Source organism: Rhinolophus sinicus, linkage group LG02, assembly GCF_036562045.2.
Source record: "Rhinolophus sinicus isolate RSC01 linkage group LG02, ASM3656204v1, whole genome shotgun sequence".
Lineage (NCBI taxonomy): Eukaryota > Metazoa > Chordata > Mammalia > Chiroptera > Rhinolophidae > Rhinolophus > Rhinolophus sinicus.
In genome coordinates this window covers 145,074,329-145,087,792 of record NC_133752.1, presented here as the reverse complement: position 1 = coordinate 145,087,792, position 13,464 = coordinate 145,074,329, and the positions used below count along the sequence as shown (strand labels likewise).

Sequence of the window (13,464 nt, the reverse complement as noted above, 5' to 3'; positions counted from 1 at the left end):
AGACGGTGCTGGTTATTAAATAATCAGCATTTGCTTACAGTTAACATTTGGGCAAGAAACTGAAAACGAGAAACTTCACAATTAAGTTATAGTCTCTGAAGACAACCAGCGTCTTAACAGATAGCCTAGTACAATACCTTCTTACAAGCGAAAAGGCTGAGGTTTTCAGGGGTATCTGTGGCACTAAAGATTCTGAAGCTGAGGTCTTAAGAGTAATAAATGTGTTCTCATTTCTAGAGTATTAATGTATTTTTTTGGAAAGAGACCAAGCATCCACTTGAGTTCATCCCACAAGAAGCCATAACTTTATTAATGATAGAAACAGTACAAATTTCAAACCAAGCTGCGGTTACTCTTTTGAAACACCAAAAAAAGGTCCTTGTCTTTTATAGATGGTTACATCGTTAATTCCTGTAAGAGAAAAAAGATCATCAGAGGCACAGGCAAACAGAGAATTCAAGTCACTAACACCCGAGGCAACTCAGGATAGCCTTTGGAATGAGGCTTCCTAATCGGCTGATATTAAGCATAGAAAACACAGTCGCCCATAATTGATCAGGGCAGAGGAAGTCAGGAATAAAGGCTTGGACACTTACCATAATAGCATTTACAATATCATTACTGTTGTTCTTTAGGGCTCGGACTGCCTTTGCTCTCGACACATTTGCTTGTGACATGACCAATTCGATGTCCTTAACTTCCACACCTGTTTCATCAACCTGAGAGGGAAAAAACATGCAATAAACTAAAGGCAACAACAACTTCAGTATAGTTCTTTGGAGTCAGGAGGCTCTTGAATCTAGTTTTAATTTAACTCAAAAACTATTATACTTCATTCAATGGGATTCAAGAGCCTAAAACAATATAGAATTCACCCATCAATACAAACATACTACTATCTGGAGAGGATTAAAAGTATAAAATATTTCCTTGTATACCTCTTCCTCTTCGCTCTCCTCTTGTACAGTTGGAGTCTGCGTGTTTTCTTGAATGTTTGAGACAGCTTCACCTTGAACTTTGAATTTCTCAGCAGCTGCTAGCTGTGCTTGCTGAGATAAATCCTCGATCTATAGAGCAGAAAATAGAGATTCATGTGATATCAGTGTGCAGTAAATGAGAGAAATCATTTACATCTTTTCCAAAGTCACTCTAAACCCACTTCAGGTTAATTTACTAAACAGCTTTAAATTGCTTGCCCTCATTCAGATTATCTATCACTGTATAAATAGCTTAGGCTTTAAAGCAGTAATTCTCAACTAGAGGGTGATTTTTGCTTCCCGGGTGGATATCTGTTAAATACCTGGAAATTTTTTTGGGTTATCACAACTGGATATGATGCTGCTAAACAAACATCTCTAATGCATAGGGTAGCTCTTCCACAATAAAGAATTATCTACCCCAAATGTCAATGGTGCTGAGGTTGAGAAACTCTGGTCTAGAGCAGCTCCCAAGAAAACTTTCCTTACCTTTGCTTCCCCGAAAACTATGTAGGTATCTGAAGCTGGGCTCTTGTAGACATCTGGTTTTGTGATGACAAAGAGGATATTCTTAGATTTCCGGATAGTGACCCTAGTAACCCCTGTAACCTGTCGAAGACCCAGTTTGGACATAGCCTAAGGAATAGAAAAGAACATCAGATTTTCAACTTCTTTAGAAGCAGCTTTAGGAAGGACCATAATACCACATCCAAAGAAAGCCTTTTCCTGGGCTAAGAAAAGTTTATGTAAGAATACAGAATTGGTTTATAGGATTCTTTTACTTTCTGCCATAGTAACTTCTGTTAAATAAACATACTACCACTACTAAGAATTCTACTTCAGTTCCCTCTGTTCTAAAGTTGCTTCATCAGAAACTTTAATTCTTGCTTCTAAGTTAAAATCTTACCTTCCGTGCTTTCTTTTCACTCCGGCTCTGTTTTGCTTTACTGACAGGTTCTTCATCGATTTCAGCTGCTGCTGCCAACTAAGAAGATAAAACAGCTGTGAGTAAGCTGGAATGTAAGACTTGGCTAACACAACCCCCCTGCGGTTTTCCCCTTTATGAAGATTTATAGCTCCAGATACATAGCTACATGAAGTCATCTTCTCTGATCAACTCTGGTTCTCCAATGCTTCCTTAACTCAAGTACTTATACCAGTAAGAAATACCTACCTGGGCTTGTTGTGTGGTAGCCTGTGTGGAATCTTGTTCCTCAAGCTCTGGTACTGATTCATCACTGTCAGATTCTGTTCCAGACCCTAGATGACAAGTAACTTTTACTATTTTATAGTAGAGATTATTAAGGAGGAGGCACTTCACTATGGCCTGCCTGAACTAGAGGTCACTGGCTTATGTTAGATCTTGCAAAGTTAAATGTAAATCAGCTGACTTGTATGAAGTCAGCTCAACAACTCCCCACTTAGTCACAAACTAGTGTGTACACATCCATTCAAGACCCAGCCCCAGAAATGAGAGGTAATTACCAGATACAGCTAAACAGTTCATACACTATAATGGCTTCCTATCCCTCAAGGTCTTTACTTCTTGGTATAGGCAAACACCAATGACCTATGTAACCCAAATCCTACCCAATAGCCCAACCACCCCAGAAAGGTTCTGGCAGACAAGGGGTCTGCAGATACAGTGAAGTGAAAAAACAGTATGATCACATAGCGGAGGCAGACCAGGGAGGGCACTTTCCCCTCATCCTTTAAACTGGGTTGGGGGAGGCCAGAAGCAGTTGTGTACACACATTTAAGCCTTATTTTCAAACCACTCACCCTAGCAATTTGATCTTATCAATATAGCTTAAAGATTCTCAATGATGCCGACCCATAGTTCCAACAGTCACCTCTACTAGTTATTGTCCCGTGACCTCTCCCATATCTTTCAAACATAATCCACATATTTTAAGTTTTCCTCAATTGAAAGGCCAAGCATCAATAAAGACTACTGAGGGAAAAAAGCATACACCGGCACCATTCTCAGGCTAGGAAAAATAGATCTTTTAAGAAAAAGAAACCCCTGGGCACTGGTCATTACTAAGTCTAAGAAGTGAAAAGAAATTCACATGGTTCCAATATTCAATAGTTTCCCAATATTTTAGCAAATCCCAGGCCCAGGGACAAGGTTAGTGATGTGGTAGAAATTAGAGCAAACTAAAGATCTAGTAGGTCTTGGTTTTCAATGTCAGATCAGTTAGGTAAAAAGATGGCAAACTCAGGTTAGTCAGGACCCCATTACACAAGATGATACATAATGGACTATCTGAAGTGATGAAAACCAAGACTCTCTTTCACATTCCTAGTGCTTTTGCATTTAAAATTATGATTCTATGTTCTATGTCCAAACAAACAGATATTCTGAAGAAAGCGGCGCATCCTAGAGTTAGTACTGGTGGGTAGCCCCCAGGAGGGGTGTGGGCGACACACCATGCACACGGCAAACCAAGGCAAATACCCTTGTTGTTCTTCAGAACAGGCTGCTTGGCAGAGGGGGTTGGGACAGGGATCCCAGCAGGTTTGGGGCTGGGCATGTTGACGAGGACCGACTGGAAAGGCACTCCCCCCGAGATTGGTTCCGGGGGAATCAGAGGCGGCAGCTCATCCTCATCAGCAGGGGCTGAGGGCTTACAGGGTGATTCCAGCACCAGCCCAGGTGAGGACGGCAGAGGTTGCTGTTTAGGAAGCAGAAGGGGCACTGGGGAGGGAGCAGGAGGCAGAGAGACTGATGGGGTGGGTGCTGCAGAAAGAGATGCTGATCCAGCTTTAGGAAGGACCTTCTCAGAAGCAGCTTTTGTTAGAGGGGTAAATGTCTCAGACTCAGGAGGAGGAGCCACAGGACCCTTTGGAGAATGAAAAGAATCTTTGCCTTTTAGGGGAGAAATAGGGTGGGATTTTGGAATCTTTGGAGAAGTGCCTTTCTGAGCAGAGACTGTCAGTGGAGGGGCTGGAGCCACTGAAGAAAGGGGTCCTTTAGTACCATTCTTAGCCGAGGGATCTGGGCACACAGGAGGTGAACTCTTCTGGGCTGGTGGACCTTTCTGAGTGGGAGCTGTGATGACTGGTGCACTTTCTGAAGCTGGGGCAACAAGCACTGCTTTGAGAGCTGTGGGGTCTTTCTTCACTGAGAGCCCTTTAGATGCCTGAGGGGCATTGGACCCCAAGGAACACGCGACTGCAACGGGAGAAGTAGGGGAGTCTTTGGGGGATGGGCTTGCTGGTTCCTCTTTGGGCAGAGGAGGAATTACAGGTGAGGGATTGGGGGCCCCTTTGGGGGCTGAGGCTCTTTTGGGGGCTGGAGACTCTTTGGGGACTGGAGAAACCACAGCTGAAGGAGTAGGGGCCCCTTTGGAGGATGCAGTTCCTGGGGCTCTTTTGGGGGCTGGAGTTGTTGGGGCCCCTTTGGGAGATGTGGTAACTGGGGCTCCTTTCCGGGAGGAAGGAGTCGCAGTCAAGGGAGCAGGGGCTTCTTTGGGAGATGCGGTAGCTGGGGCTCTTTTGGGGGCTGGGGTTGCTGGAGACTCTTTGGGGGCTGGGGTAACTGGGGCTCCTTTCGGGGAGGAAGGAGTCCCAGTTAAGGGAGCAGAGGCCTCTTTGGGAGATGCGGTAGCTGGGGCTTTTTTGGGGGCTGGGGTTGCTGGAGACTCTTTGGGGGCTCCTTTAGGGGAGGAAGGAGTCCCAGTTAAGGGAGCAGAGGCCTCTTTGGGAGATGCGGTAACTGGGGCTTTTTTAGGGGCTGGGGTTGAGGGAGACTCTTTGGGGGCTGGGGTAACTGGGGCTTTTGAGGTGGAAGGAGTCGCAGCTGAGGGAGTGGGGGCGTCTTTGGAAGATGTGGTAACTGGGGCTTTTTTAGGGGCTGGGGTTGCTGGAGACTCTTTGGGGGCTGGGGTAACTGGGGCTCCTTTCGGGGAGGAAGGAGTCGCAGCTGAGGGAGTGGGGGCCTCTTTGGGTGATGTGGTAGCTGGGGCTCTTTTGGGGGCTGGGGTTGCTGGGGATTCTTTGGGGGAGGGAGGAGCTATAGTTGAGGGAGTGTGGGCCCCTTTGGGGGCTGGGGTTGCTGGAGACTCTTTAGGGGGTGGGGTAGCTAGGGCTCCCTTGGGGGCTGAAGTTGCAGCTGAGGCAGTGGGGGCCTTTTTGGGAGAGGTGGTAGCTGGGGCTCTTTTGGGGGCTGGAGTTGTTGGGGATTCTTTGGGAGAGGGAGGAGCTATAGCTGAGGAAGTATAGGGCGCTTTGGGGGCTGGGGTAGCTGGGGCTCCTTTGGGGGAGGAAGGAGTCGCAGCTGAGGGAGTGGGGGCCTCTTTGGGAGATGTGGTAGCTGGGGCTTTTTTGGGGGCTGGGGTTGCTGGAGACTCTTTGGGGGCTGGGGTAACTGGGGCTCCTTTCGGGGAGGAAGGAGTCCCAGTTAAGGGAGCAGAGGCCTCTTTGGGAGATGCGGTAGTTGGGGCTCCTTTGGGGGAAGAAGGAGCTGCAGCTGAGGGAGTGGGGGCCGCTTTTGGAGACGGAGTTGCTGAAGCCCCTGTGGTGGGTGGGGTAGCTGGGGACTCTTTGGGGGATGAAGTTGCTGAGGCTCCTTTGTGGGAAGGAAGAGCTACAGTTGGGGGAGTGGGGGCGTCTTTGAGGGACAGAGTTGCTGGGGTCCCTTTTGGGGTGGGAGTCACAGCTGGGGGCTTGGGAGTCTCTTTAGGGGGTGGGGTTGTTGGTCCCCCTTTTGAGGAGGAAGGAGCCACAGCCGAGGGAGTAGAGGTCCCTTTGGGAGGTGGGGTAGATGGGGACTTTTTGGGGGATGGGGTTGCTGGGGCTCCTTTTGTGGGGGAAGGAGTCATAGCTAAAGAAGTGGGGGTCTCTTTAGGGGATGCAGTTGCTGGTCCCCCTTTGGGGGAGGGAGGGGCCACAACTGGGGGAGTAGGACCTTCTCTGGGGGCTGGAGTGGGGGAATGCTTCTTGACCAGTGAGACTTTAGGAGCTTGAAAAGAAAGATTGGCCTCTGGAAGAACGGAAGCTTCAATTAGAGAAACAGGGGACGAGAGATTTCCAGCAGGAGTATCAGGGATAGCAGGTACACTTTTAGAAACAGAAGGAGCAAGAGTTAAAGTAGAAGTAGCTGAACTCTTCTTGGTTGGAGGTCTTTTAGTCTGAGGAGACACACTAATCCCTAAAGGAGACGGGGAGTCAGCCAGGTAAGTTCCTTTGGAAGATGCAGTAAGAGAAGCACCAGAGTCCTCAGGTTGGCACCCTTCAGGAGAGGAAGCCATAAGTGCCAATTGTGAGGTTCGAGAAAGAGCATCAATGTTCTTTACACCCCGGGGAGTACCACCAGCTGGGGGAAGAGAGGGAAAAGGCTCAGACTTGGAAATATCAGAAGCCAATGCCAAGGGAGCTGGAGAAACAGAAACATTCTGTGGTGATGAAATCACAGCTGGAGCCCCAGGGCAACTTTCAGGGGTAGGAGGAACCAAAGGTAAAGTAGGAAGAGTGGAAGTACCCTTCTTGGCTGGGTGGCTTTTAGGAGGTAAAGAGACAGCTCCTTCTAGAAAAGGGCAGGCTGTAGTTGTAAGAGTGGAGGTGCCTTTGGCAATTGTAGGAGCCATCCCCGAAGTGGCAGCACTTTCCAAAGGAAATGTAGCCATAGTTGTGGTGAGAGAACTTTTGAGAAGCCGACACGTGGAGTCTGGGCTCACATAAGGGTCTGTCCTGGTTATAGAGGCTGGGGAAGTAACACCCAGGGGAGAGGCAGTACTGGCTGGCTTACCTACGGGAAGAGGCTCCACAAGGCTTTTCTTCGCTAAGATGACTTCAGGAGAAAGAGCTATCTCCAGAGGAGATGATGTACTTTGGGGACAGGGGAGATTTTTAGGGCCTGCCAGGGACAATGGTAGTAGAGTGGGGTCTTCCTTGGTAGGGAGTCCTGCCTGGGCTGGTGAAATAGGGGCTCCTACAAGAGAGGCAGGTACAGTCTGGAGATCTTTTTGTGTTGGCAACTTTACCAATACTGAAGCAGGGACACTTTTGGGGTCCTTGGGGGCTGGCAGAGGAGAGACCGGTATCCCCAGAGTGGTTGTTATTTGAGGAGCAGGAAGCTCTTTGGGAGCCAGAGGTGCCACAGCCAAGGCAGTATGGGAAACTGATTCCTTACTACTTATGGGACCTGATGAAATTGGAGGAGACACACAAGTAGTGACCTCAAAGGTAGACGGTGCTACAGAAAATGTAGAGGGATTAGTCATCACAAGTGAGGTGACTCCAATAGAAGAAACAGGAGCTTCTTTTAATCCTGGACTCCCTGGAGAAGCAGGAGGAATCTGGGTCACCAAAGGCTGTTTTTGAGTGGCATCAGGAGAGCCTTTGAGAATGAGAGAGGCTGCAGGAGGTAAGGGAGAAGAGATCGCTGCATCTGAGGAGGCAGCAGGGCTGTAGGAGGCGATACTAGTGATGGTAGAAGGGCCTTTGTCAGCAGACAGAGCCAGGGGGGAAGGTGGAGCCCCCACTGGAAAAGCAGCCACAGCAGCAGGAACTACCTCATTTCTGGAAGGAAGGGGAGGAATTACAGATCGCCGAGAAGAGGCCCCTATGGAAGAATGCTCTACAGAAACGGTTTCCACTACAGGATCTGACAGGACAGTAGAGCCCGTCTGACCCATAGGTTGGACAGTAGAACCAAGACAGCTCTGATGTAAAGGTGAAGGATGAGAGCCCCGAGAAGTGAGGAAAACCGGGGACACATTGGGAGCCACAGGAACAGGCTGGGTTGAAGGAGATAAGGCAGTAGGTGAACTAAGGGGCCCCTTTAGGCTGAGGCTTACAGGGTTTTGTGGAGAAGTAAGAGCTGAGGAAACAGGGCTGCCTTTGACCTGAGGGGAAGTGACGGCTAGGGGAGTGGCGGGGGAGGTCTGAGCACAGGAAGCTACTCCAGATTGAACGGAGGCCAAGGGAGTTACGAGATGGGAAGGATTAGCACTGACTGTACCGGGAGGGATGGGGGTACCTTTCAGAGTAGGGACTACCTGAGAGGGAGCTTGAATAGGAGAGGTCTTTGGCCCTGAGGAAGCAATGGGGGCTGACAGAGATGTCACCGACCCTGACTCAGCCACAGGAGCTGAAGGCGAACTAAGAGGGTTAGGTGGATAAGCAGAGCTTTTCTGAACTGAGTGGGGAGCCAAGGCCACCAGAGCCAAGGGAGCTGAAGAGGAATGGGCACCTTTCAGAGTTGGAGTTATCATGGGAGAGGCCAGAGCTAAGGCAGCTGGGGAGATGGGAGGCCCTATTAGGTTTGGCAGGAAAGTTGGGGTGTCAGGGGCGGCTCCCAAAGGCAGGGCTGTCTCAGAGAATGACTGGGGAGAAGGAGCTTCAAAGGAGGTTGAGGCAATAGTAGAGGGAGAAAGGAATGGGGAAGGCTGGATAGGGGTTGCCGGAGGGAACTGTTGGGGGGCCAGGGAGCAAGGAGGGGGAAGGGTAGGTTCAGGCTGCCCTAAGGCAGCAGTGACACGCAAGGCTGAAGACACAGGAAGCAGAGCTGGAGGAGAAAAGCAAAAAAGGGGATAAACAAAGAAAGGGAAGGAAAAAAATAAAGGTGAGTTATGCAGCCCAACTTGGTACAACATGCTTCATAAGAAACACTGGAATTTTTAATCTGAGGATGAAAGTCACCACACAGGATTAGACAAAGGTAACAGGCAACAGCAACCTTCCTGGAACATACTACAGTAATCAAGTTAAGAATACATCCCTCCCATTCCTTCCTCAAATGAACCCTAAATCTTTCTCACAGGCCATATAATAACCACTAGAAGAATAGCTATTCCACCCTGTCCACTCAAGGATCATGAACTAAATAAAACAGATACTGAAACGGGAACAAGGAAGGTAGTGAATGGTGATAATGATGGGGAATTAGAGCTGAATGAGAAAAAACAGGTCTTTATATGCTCAGGCTTCCACTAGGTCAGGAAAAATCTGACTCTTAGAATAAAGTTTTAGGAAGGGGGTCTGGCACAAGTCAATTCTTCCTAAAGTGGACACTTCAGAATTTAATACTAAAGTATTACATTAGCCCACAGCCTCCCTGTGCCTTGGTTTACTTACTCCAAACAAAAATCCAACCACAAATGAGCTATACTCCATGATCTCTACAGACCTGCCCAGGTAATGTTAGCTCTTCAGACATCAATCTAAGATGAATTAGACTGCCAGGAAGAGCTTAGTCACAAGGGTAGGGAGTGAGTGTATTATGAAACTGTAACCTAACTTGTTAAACCTTTGGTCTATTTTGGAAGTAGGGAATTGGAGTGGAGCAAATATATTGGTTTCCCACCCCTTAATCTGGACAAGCATGTCATTCTGCCAAAATAGACCAATATTTGGCACTAGAGTAAAGCTAAGCAAGATTTTCTGAATGACAGAAAAACCCATGCTTACTATTCAGGACATAATAACATTAGAGCAACAAATGCTCAACACCTAGAAGGGCATATTAAAAAAAAAAAAAAAAGCCCATAGCATCCAAATTCACAATTTACACAACCATAATTCGGAAGTTCTTAGAGTAAAAACACAGCCAGCTCAACCAGTATTACCTGGCGAGTTGGTAGGTCTTATGACTACAGTACAAATACAAACTTAAAATGTTTTCCTCTGACTGGACCTCAAGATGGGATAAGACCCAGATTACTTGGTTTAGACACCATAACCAATTCCCGAGTTAGTTTCCTCATGCATTCTAATAATTATTTAATTATACTTACAGGGAAAAATCTGAGTGTTTATCACTGGCACTCCCATTAATACCAATATTAGTATTAAACCTATGGCGCAAGCTCAAATTATTCAGGAATAAGTTTAATAGCACTGTCAAAGGATTGCTTCAGAAGCAAATGGAATTAGTTTTGACGCTTGAAACCAGATTATTCTAAATTCATCTGAACTTCAGTCTCCACATTTGCAAAACCAAGTTGTTCAATGAAACGCTATGATTTTGTCAAACACTGAAATTACAGGATTTTTTAGAGACAAGGCCTTTATTTTTTCCCTTCCTTAAGTCCCTGTAGTTCAAGGATTTCATATTGCTCATTCTCCAGCTCAGGGCCCCCCCCTTTTTCTTTTCTAGCAGCTGTATTAATCCCTTCAGCTGCTAAAATCAGACAGGCGGGGAGGGAGAACCATAATACTTTCAACTATAAACAACTCTATTTTAATTCCAGGAGACAAAAATTGCCCTTAAGTGACAGGTGCAATTTAAAAAAAATAATGAATTTACCATAAGAAAAAAGCGAGGATGGAGTTGACAGCCTGAAGATCCCCCTCATTTAGTTCTGCACAACTGACTCAGCAAGATCATCATTATATTTTTTCATTAACCCCCTTTCAAACTGTATAGAGATGTATTTTAACCAGAATTCAAAACTTGCCTTTACACTATGTTCTACATCCATAATTTCAAAGCTGAAGAGCAGTCAAAGGAAGGCTTTATTTCAATCGTGGGTTCCAGACCAGCTGTTGATGCAGGCCCTATTCCAGCACACTAGAAACATCTCAGCACCAATCCATAAAACAAGTTAACCGAACTAGAAGGGCCCTTGGGCCCAGTAGGACACATTTACCACCAGCACACATCTCATCCAGACATGTGATGATGGCACAATGCCAAGCTCTGCCATCTAAAACCTTGATGCAACTTGCTGGCTGGAACTTCACAAAAGCTCAGGTCTCCTCGGCCTGCCAGTGTCATCCAGTTCTAATTGGTAAGAATCACTGAGCCCCTGCACTGCTCAGTTTTCCTGTGTATATGAGGTGAGGGTTCCACAGCCGAGTTCCCTTTGAAGCAGTTGCCATACCTACAAAGCGGGCCAGGGAGCTTTTAATGTTCCTGAAACTTAAATATACTGTTTTTATTCCACTCCCTAAAGAAGTCCTTCTAGGACAGCAGTTAACATTATGGATTCTCCTCCCTGGCAGAGCTACAGCTCATCCTCTTTAGTAAGAGTTAACTCTGAAAGAAGTGTATTCTTTTTGTCACTTTACCCACCAAATGGTCTTAGGGTCAGTCTTAATTAAGGGCACGGGGGCTAGGGGAACCTACCTGTCTCAGCCTGCGGCTGTGGCAACTCCTGCTCTGTAGCAGGAACGGTTTCTGTGGCTTCACCGGGCATTTCTGAAGGGAATAAAAATAAAGTCTCAATTGACTGGGATCCGTTCTGCTGCCCAACCCAGAGTCAAATACTCTTAAAAACTCTGCGGAGGACTTTAAAGGAAAAATCATGAGGGTGTTTAGGGGCAACCCTCCCCAGAGCAGCTGGGAATAGGTTGAGAAGTATGACATGACCCTCAGAAATCCGGTCAAGTGAATCACCTTCTTTCACCACTCAACTCTTCACTCTGTAGAGTGGACTTCCCAGTGCCAAGGGGTTCATTTTATTCCATATTCCAAATCTCACAAGGGCAGCAATCAGCATTGCATTCTCAACCCAAGGGAGGACCTCGGTCTGGCTGACCGTGGGAGGCTTTAAAACGCTACCTTGACCCACCTCCCCATGTACGTTCACGCTGTCTGGGCTGGGACCTCCAGGACTCCCGTTTGCCTACTTCCGGAAATCCGAAGGGGAAAGAGGGTGCCCTCAATCCCAACACTCGCTTGTCACAATAAGAACGATGGGGTGTGTGTATGGGGGTGGGGGGAGTTTCCAAGGCTGTGACCCTATAACCTATGGATTCTCGTGAAGCCGTTCCCAACAGCAGATACATTTCGCTTTCGCCCTCAGCACCGCAACCGCCCCATCACCCCAGGCCTGAACTCCGGACCCGAATCGCGGCCCTTCTGCCCTGCTTTTACCAGGACACCAATCGCAGACCCCATTTTGTCCGGAGGCCCCAAAGCCACACTTCCCAGTGTCGACTAGGAACCCGGCGGCCGCATAAAGCCTCCAACTCTCCTTAGCTCTCAATCCCCCGGGCAGCTTAGCCTGCAAGAAAGGCGGATGATTGCGGATAGAGCAGCGGCGAAGACAGAACTTACTGTGCGGGAAACGCGAAACCAAGATGGCGGCAGAGAGAGAACGAGCGAGAGCGTGACCCACGCCTGTTGCAGAAGGAAGCCTGGTAGAGGGGGCGGGGCTAGAATCTGCTTCCGGGTCAGGGGCTGCCGGGGCAGTCACTTCCTTTAACTAGTGACCCCTCCGTCCGGCTGTTCCCGGAGGGTGGTGATGAGGTCTAAATAAGGGTAAGAATTCAGAACAGGACGCGCTGCCCTGGCAAGAACTCTCATTTTGGAGCCACGCGGTCCTTAGATAGCCGACCCCTTCCCGTCCCCCAAGTCGAAGAATTTTTGATACCCGAAGGGTAACTGCAGTGAGAGAAGCAACAAACCTTTGCCCTCTGGTCAGCAAAATAGTCACAGCAGTATTAAGGCGACTTCTAGTTTTCCCTTCTCAAACAATGCAGGAAAATAGGCTTTAAATAATATCGAATGCCAGAGATTGTATTCACACCAGTGGAAGTTAGCGGTGACCTAGGTTAACCCTTATTTTATTTTTGGAATACACAATTTGGACCTATGTTGAAATTATAGAGGTAGATTCCGCTTTTCAGAAGAAAACACACATCCGTTTCTTTTTGCTTGCTATTTTGGGCCCTTCTTAGCTATCCTGAAACATCCATTCTAGGCGTCCAGCATTCCACGTTAAGAACCCGTACAGTACCATTCTTGAGAAGTAGAATAATCTGTCTTGTTCATGAAAAAGCTGTGGGTCCTGACTTCCATACTCTCAGCCCTACCAAAAGGAACAACAAATATTACCTAAACTAGCTAATACTACTTGAGCTATGGCTTTAAGACAATTGTGGCTGCCTTTTAAGGGAAGCAGTGAACACTTAAAATGCTCTGAAAGCTACTTTAAAATATCTAAGATCTTTACCATAATGAAGTAAGGATTAGGATTAAATGATAGTTTACCAGGAATGAAAATGAGAAATTCTGAAATTTTCAGACAGGAGAGGTAATCTTGTGATTAACATGGCCCTGAAACCAGACCCCTTTGTCTGAATCTCAGCTTGGTCACCTAATAGTGATCTTACGCAATTTAATTAGCCAATTTGTGCCTCAGTTTCCTTATAAAATGGCGATAATGGTAGTTACTTAATAGGATTGTTCGGAAGATTAAATTAGGTAAAGTATGTACATCACTTAAAAAGTGTTTATTGTCACTATTAAAATTGTAGAGATCTGCCTAAGTAAATAAGCAATCTGAGAGATACCAGTGCAGTCCACTTACCGTCAGAAGGGCCAGCAATTGCCAACTGTCTCCTTAGACAAATAAAACGTTTTGACCTTTCTTGCTCAGCAAGCCCACTGACTTTTCCATCTATTAATGACTAGCTAAGGATATTATTTTCTTTCTTTGGGTTTCTTTATAAATTGGGCAAGTTTGGAGATGGAAACCAGTTCTGTGCCGTTTCTACAGTTCTCATGGATGGGTTGGCAAATCAGAGAATAGGG

The 13,464-nt window shown here is 47.0% G+C and overlaps 1 protein-coding gene across 3 annotated transcripts; it reads right to left on the bottom strand.

The window, feature by feature from the left end:
• Positions 1–282: 282 nt before the first annotated feature.
• NACA (nascent polypeptide associated complex subunit alpha) lies at positions 283–12,118 on the bottom strand. 3 transcript variants are annotated; one of them, XM_019742374.2, is made up of 9 exons: positions 11,986–12,118; positions 11,053–11,124; positions 3,439–8,490; positions 2,152–2,237; positions 1,885–1,962; positions 1,467–1,613; positions 939–1,067; positions 597–719; positions 283–411 (listed from the first exon to the last, which is right to left on the bottom strand). In XM_019742374.2, exons 2-9 carry the CDS (start codon positions 11,120–11,122, stop codon positions 397–399), a joined length of 5,700 nt encoding a protein of 1,899 aa, XP_019597933.2. In that variant the 5' UTR covers positions 11,123–11,124; positions 11,986–12,118; the 3' UTR covers positions 283–396. The 3 variants fall into 3 exon arrangements, with proteins under 3 accessions (XP_019597933.2, XP_019597936.1, XP_019597937.1); XM_019742377.2 differs by lacking the exon at positions 3,439–8,490; XM_019742378.2 differs by lacking the exon at positions 3,439–8,490 and having other exon boundaries at positions 11,803–11,988.
• Between the last annotated feature and the right edge of the window lie 1,346 nt (positions 12,119–13,464).

What these genes read in the sequence shown, in the direction of transcription:
- NACA (XM_019742374.2), bottom strand. Translation starts at nt 11,122, where the DNA reads ATGCCCGGTGAAGCCACAGAAACCGTTCCTGCTACAGAGCAGGAGTTG. An exon ending in ACAGCCGCAGGCTGAGACAG is followed by an intron (nt 8,491 to 11,052) that starts GTAGGTTCCCCT and finishes TTTCTCCTCCAG; the next exon opens with CTCTGCTTCCTGTGTCTTCA. An exon ending in AGGAGAGCGAAGAGGAAGAG is followed by an intron (nt 720 to 938) that starts GTATACAAGGAA and finishes TTTCCCTCTCAG; the next exon opens with GTTGATGAAACAGGTGTGGA.